General features: G+C 47.3%; 1 protein-coding gene across 1 annotated transcript; it reads left to right on the top strand.

The window, feature by feature from the left end:
- The first annotated feature begins 697 nt into the window (after nucleotides 1-697).
- On the top strand, nucleotides 698-6,273 carry LOC137642956 (uncharacterized). Its single transcript, XM_068375820.1, has 7 exons — nucleotides 698-2,357; nucleotides 2,652-2,734; nucleotides 2,861-3,389; nucleotides 3,675-4,189; nucleotides 4,285-4,774; nucleotides 4,976-5,211; nucleotides 5,986-6,273. The coding sequence occupies exons 1-7, from the start codon at nucleotides 698-700 to the stop codon at nucleotides 6,271-6,273; spliced, it is 3,801 nt and encodes a 1,266-aa protein (XP_068231921.1).
- Nucleotides 6,274-6,493: the final 220 nt, after the last annotated feature.

Raw genomic sequence — 6,493 nt, 5'->3', positions numbered from 1 at the left:
TAGAGTTCTCAGTTTGACAGCTGTTAGTTGGCTGCATGCTGCATGGTATTAGAACTTAGGCATAACAAGAAGGGGTTTAGTTATTTCATAGAAGTTATTTCAGGTAGGAGTTCTTTCAGGTAAAGGCTGGGATATGTCAAATAGAAGTTATTTCAGGTAGGAGTTCTTTCAGGTAAAGGCTGGGATATGTCAAATAGAAGTTATTTCAGGTTAAGTCTGGGATATGTCAAATAGAAGTTATTTCAGGTAGGAGTTCTTTCAAGTAAAGGCTGGGATATGTCAAATAGAAGTTATTTCAGGTAGGAGTTCTTTCAGGTAAAGGCTGGGATATGTCAAATAGAAGTTATTTCAGGTTAAGGCTAGGATATGTCAAATAGAAGTTATTTCAGGTAGGAGTTCTTTCAAGTAAAGGCTGGGATATGTCAAATAGAAGTTATTTCAGGTAGGAGTTCTTTCAGGTAAAGGCCGGGATATGTCAAATAGAAGATCTTTCAGGTAGGAGGCTGGGCCACGAGACATTGATACATTTACGGACAGTCTCTAGGCTTAGAGGATTTAGGCAGTCGCAACATAGGTACTGATGGTGGTCTTCATTGAGTAGTGCAGGTTCTCGGCCACTCATCGGTTAGGACAGAGCTACGATTCAACTAGGAAATTTTGTTAGCTCATAGGGAGTGCCAGAACGGGGCCTAGGAAAATGGAGACCCTAAAGGTTGCGCAATTGAGAGAGGAGTTGGAAGTTAGAGGCCTCCCAAGAGGAGGGAACAAGTCTGAATTGTGTCAGCGTCTAAGTGAAGCCCTAGAGAAGGATGGCGTAGAGGTACAGGAGTTTTTGCGGGGACTTGCGGTTAGGCAGGAGAGTGGGGTTAATCAGGGCCATAAGGTAGGTGAGTGCACTGAAGAGTCCAGGGAAGAGGAAGGACATTTAAATTTGGGGGATAGCGCATCAGTCATTGGTATGCAATCTGTTGCTTCCGGGAGATCTCAGCGGTCGCGCGCGAGTTCTACTGGGAGCAGACATGCAGTATTAGCTGCTTCTAGAGCCAGGTTGGCAGCACAATTACGGGCAATGAAGGAGATAGACGCCATAGAGCGAGAGGAAGCAGCGCTAAAGGCTAGGAGGGAGAGGGTCGGTTTAGAGGCAGAGTTAGCTGGAGTGGAGGCAGAGGAGAAGGCCCTGAGAGAATCCAGAGTAAGGGAAAAGGAAATAACTCACCTCCCTAGGGTAAGAGAACACACAAGCCCTGATGTAAGCGGGAGTGAGAGACCCATGCATTTGAATACGGTAGCGCCCGAGATTGGGTTAAGTGGATGCCGTTGCTCGGGCGAGAATGACCAAAGGGACTTGAGCAATAGGGAAGTCATGCAGGCGCTAATCTCTTGCAACCTTAAAAGCTTGATGCCCAAGCAGGATATAGTTAAGTTTGATGGGGATCGTACAAAGTATTTTAAATTTATTCGTTCATTTGATGAAGTCTTTAGTAGCCAGTTGACGAATGATAAGGAAAGGCTGAGGTATCTGGATTTATACACGACAGGCATGCCAAACGATATTGTGGCATCTTGCATCCACTTAGAAGCTTCAGAGGGCTATAAGCAGGCAAGGAAGTTGCTGGAGGAGCGATATGGAAACCTAGAACAGATAGCCACCGCGTTTGTGGAAAAGATCATTAAATGGAAAGATATAAGGGAAAACAACGCGGAAGAGTATGACGAGTACTCGGTGGCACTCAAAACTTGCAGGAATGCAATTTCGTGCGTCCCTTATGGCATTGCCGAATTACAAAATCCAAAAACAATGAGGTTGATCATTGGCAAGTTCTCCTTAGGGGTGCAGGCTCGATGGTGGAGAGTTGCTGATAAGATTAATGAGAAAAAAAAGAGGCCTGTGTCGTTTGATGATTTGGTGAGTTTCAGTGAAGGAGAGGCTAGGGTCTTGAACCTATTTCAGTGGGGCAGAAGGGAAGACACCCCTCGGGTAGGAGAAGGAAAAGCACCAGTCAAGGCTGAGTGTCCAACTAAGGCTAGGAAAGGACCCCATATAGTGGATGAATGCCACCAAATATCTCAAATGGGACCTGAGGAAAAACTGGGAGCCATAAGGGAGTTGGGGCTCTGTTTTGGGTGTCTGAGAAGTGGTCATAGGTCTCAGTATTGCAGAAACAGGAAAAGTTGCAACATATGCAATGGGAATCACCCAACGCTGTTGCATCGACACCAGGAAGTAGAAGTGGTCCAAGGAGCAGAAGTGGTCCAAGAAGTAGAAGTGATAGGATCTGAGCACCCAAATAGAGCCTTAGTGGCTCAGGAGGAAGGAACACATGACAAAATTGCTATGTTCAGGGCGGTTAGAGGAGGTAGCATTGGTACAGGGATGTCAGTTGTGCCGATAAGGTTTAGGTCAAGGGAAGGAAGGGAGGTTTTCACGAAGGCTTTCTTGGACAATGGGAGTTCCACATGCTTTGTCTCGGAAGCTTTAATGCAGACCCTAGGCAGCACTGAGAGGCAGGACGTTAAGGTGAATGTTGAAACCATCAACGGAGTAGGGGAAGTTGCATGCAGTCTAGTCTCGGGATTGTCAGTATTGGACTATGAGGGCAAGACTTGCATTACACTCCCCCCGGTGTTGAGTGCCCCTCGCATACCGATAGACGAGTGCGACGTAGTCAGGTCCAGAGATCTGGAACGATGGCCACACTTGCGAGAGATTTACATCCCAGAGGTAGAAGCTGAGGTAGGCTTATTAATTGGGAACAATGTGCCTCACCTACTTGAGCCAAGGGAAGTTATTAATTCAACACGCCTCCATGAACCCCATGCCATACGAACATTATTGGGCTGGGTGGTATGTGGAGCAAAGGACAAAAGGAGACAAGAGCATGTCAATAAGATCCAAGTGACAAGCAAGCGCCTTGAGTTAGACCGCATACTGGTTGAGAGTTACAATCGCGAGTATGACGATGTTGCATCTAACAGAAGGGAAATGTCTGCAGAGGACAGGAAATGGCTAGAGATAATAGAGAAAGGGGTTAGAAAGAAAGGAAGAACTTATGAGGTACCATTGCCTCTGCGTGGCAATCATGGGCCATTGCCAGAAACAAGGGACATCGCATTGCGCCGTATGCACAGCCTTCGTAAGAAGCTAGTGAAGGATGGTAACTACGCTAAGCAGTATAGTGCTTTCATGAGAGAGATGCAACAGAAAGGCTATGCTGAGCGAGTGACTGCAGCCAGCCAGGGAAATGTGTGGTATATTCCTCATTTTGGTGTGCAACATCCAGACAAGCCAGACAAGGTCCGTGTTGTATTTGACTGTGCAAGCAAGGTGGAGGGTATATCCTTAAATGACCTACTCTTGCAGGGACCTGATATGATGAACTCTCTGTTGGGTGTGTTGGTAAAGTTTAGGGGAGGTCTATTTGCCTATACAGGAGATATAAATACTATGTTCTATCAGGTACGGGTACCAGAGCATCAGCGGGATTACCTTAGGTTCTTTTGGTGGGAAAATGGTCTTGACGAGGAACCCAAAGAGTGGAGAATGGCAGTCCACCTGTTCGGGGCCTGCTCTTCTCCGAGCATTGCAAACTTCGTGCTGAAACAGACGGCAAGCGACTTTGGGAATGAATTTTCAGAGGAAGCACGGTTCACAGTTGCCAAATATTTTTATGTAGATGACTGCTTGAGAGCCGAGGATCGCAAAGATGCACTGTTAGTCAATTTGTTGGAGGTTAAAGAGCTCTGCAAGAAAGGGGGGTTTACATTGACAAAGTTCAGCAGCCCTTGCGTGGAGGTTATGTCATCGATCCCGAGGGAGTGGTACAGTAGGAGCACCTCAGAGCTTATAGAGGGATCAGAGTCACATAAGACAAAGGCTTTGGGAGTGCAGTGGGACTTGGCCACTGATGAATTGGGTGTCCACGCAGAGCTAATATCAGTCCCAAGGACTAAGCGGGACCTGTTGTCAGCCATAGCCTCGATTTACGATCCACTCGGAATATTGGCGCCAGTTTTAATCGAGGGTAGGGTCATCATGCAGGACCTCTGCCGATTAAAGATAGCCTGGGACATGGAGTTGGACCCTGACACTACGGACCGTATCAAGGCGTGGGCAAAGAGGCTGAGCCAGACCAGCGGGACCAGTGTGCCCAGAAGCCTGAAGGTTATTCCATGGGAATCAGCCACCCTAGTACAGTTGCATTTGTTCTCAGATGCAAGCGTCATGGCTTTGGGAGTAGTGGCATACTTGCGGGTCTCGGATCTGTGGGGAAACGTATCTTGCAGATTCATCATGGAAAGGCAAGGGTAGCACCACTGAAGCATGTTTCGGTGCCCCGCCTAGAACTTAGTGCAGCGGTGCTGGCCGTAAGACTAGGAAACACCATTCTGACCATGATAGATTTCAGGGTAGATGGGGTCTATTATTGGACTGACTCAACGACCGTCTTGCGCTATATTAGGAACGATCAGGCCAGATACCAGACATTTGTGGCAAACCGTGTCTCTATGATAAGGGAGGGCAGTGATCAGAAAGAGTGGAGGTACGTTAACTCTGGGGAGAACCCAGCAGACGATGCAACACGTTCCAAGCAGTCTGAAAGGTGGAAAAAAGGTCCGGAGTTTCTGTTGAAGGAGGAGTGTTTCTGGCCAACTGAGCCAGCTCAAATGTCAGATGGTGTGGAGGGATTGGAGGTTAAGCGTGAGATACGACCAACAGGAACTAGAGGCTACAAAATAATTAGTTTCAGGATTGGGATGGACATAAGGCAAACAGGTATGTATAAAATCATCCACCACTATTCTAGTTGGATCAAGCTCCTTAGAGCTTTGGGTTGGTTGTTGCTATTTGCTAGATACATTATTTATAAACATCGGCAGCTGCTCAGCGAGCTAGGTGTGCATCTGTCCACCGAAATTATTAGCTTGGCGGAAACGGTGGTAGTGCAGGTAACACAGCGTGTTGATTACGAGTTAGAGATAGAGAGCCTCGAGAGGGGAGGAACTATTAGGGCCTCTAGCTCCCTAAGAAGGTTGAAACCAATCCTGAGAAATGGGCTTCTGTGCGTTGGAGGTAGGTTATCTTTGGCAAATATCTCTCCAAGCGAAAGGCATCCAATTATTCTGCCGTATAAGGGACACTTGACAGACATGGTGATCCAGTATTATCATGAGCATTCTAACCATATGGGTGTAATGCATGTTTTGAGCCAGGTGAGGGAGAAATTTTGGGTAATTAAGGGCCATGCAGCAGTGCGACGCGTGCTGAGTAGATGTGTCAGGTGTCGCAGGGCACACGGAAAAGCCATCGAGCAGCTAATGGCCGATCTACCACCCGATCGAGTGCAGTCGGGGAAACCCCCATTTTATCGCACCGGAGTGGACCTTTTTGGGCCATTCTTCGTAAAACAAGGAAGGGCACAGATGAAGCATTGGGGAGTTATATTCACTTGTTTGAACATGAGGGCCATACACTTGGAGGTAGCCTCGAATCTCACATCAGATTCATTCATTAGTGCCTTCAGGAGGTTTTTAGCTCGTCGTGGTCAGGTCAAGACAGTTAGATGCGACTGCGGCACTAATATTGTGGGATCGCGGAAAGTTCTCGACTCCAGTTATGAGTTCTTGGCAGGAAACAAGGTGCGCAATGAGTTGCTCGGGTGTGGGGTGGAATTTATTCTCAATCCGCCCGGCGCCTCACATTTTGGAGGAGCATGGGAGCGGTTGATAGGTACCGTGAGGAGGGTCTTAGATATAGTCTTGGGGACACAGAAATTGGATTATGAAGGGCTGTGTACGCTCTTTTGTGAAGTGGAGGCAACGGTTAACAGCAGACCCCTTACTGTCGTCACCTCAGACAATAGAGACCCAGTTCCACTCACACCGAACAAGCTTTTAAACATGGCAGATTCGCCTGTAGGCTGCGACGTTGCAATATGTGGTCACTCTAAGCAAAGATGGAAGCAGGTGCAGCATATGGCCTAACAGTTCTGGGCCCGTTGGAAACGTGAGTACCTACTGGGTCTGCAGAAGAGACAGAAATGGCTCAAAGAGCGACGAAACGTCAGGGTGGGAGACGTAGTCCTTATGGTCAAAGAGAATGAAGCACGCTGCCATTGGCCATTGGCTAGAGTAGTGCAGACCAAAGTAGGGAAAGATGGTTTGGTGAGGACGGTGACTGTCAGGAGAGAGGGCAAGGAATACGACAGACCGCTGTCGAAACTTATTTTGATTTTAGAAGAGGAGACGGATCTAATGGGCGTTACAGAGCGATAAGGCGTTGAACCCCCTTGTGCTCATGAGGCTTCAAAGGGGCGGGTGTAAATGCAGGGATGTCTCATGCAGGGAAAATTTCACTCAGGGAAATTTCACCTTTTCCCCGCGCAACTTTGAATGACTATTCGTGGTAAATCCAAAATTTGTAATTAAATTCCGGTCACAAATAGAGGCAAACACGTTATAAAATAATAAGAAAATTAAAATGAGGAAGTTTTAG

This window comes from Palaemon carinicauda, chromosome 6 (assembly GCF_036898095.1).
Source record: "Palaemon carinicauda isolate YSFRI2023 chromosome 6, ASM3689809v2, whole genome shotgun sequence".
Classification (NCBI taxonomy): domain Eukaryota; kingdom Metazoa; phylum Arthropoda; class Malacostraca; order Decapoda; family Palaemonidae; genus Palaemon; species Palaemon carinicauda.
The sequence above is the reverse complement of the archived record's forward strand: the minus strand, read 5'-3'. Positions and strand labels throughout refer to the sequence as shown.

What these genes read in the sequence shown, in the direction of transcription:
- LOC137642956 (XM_068375820.1), top strand. Translation starts at nt 698, where the DNA reads ATGGAGACCCTAAAGGTTGCGCAATTGAGAGAGGAGTTGGAAGTTAGA. An exon ending in CATGGGAATCAGCCACCCTA is followed by an intron (nt 4,190 to 4,284) that starts GTACAGTTGCAT and finishes CGTATCTTGCAG; the next exon opens with ATTCATCATGGAAAGGCAAG. An exon ending in GATGGACATAAGGCAAACAG is followed by an intron (nt 4,775 to 4,975) that starts GTATGTATAAAA and finishes ATTACGAGTTAG; the next exon opens with AGATAGAGAGCCTCGAGAGG.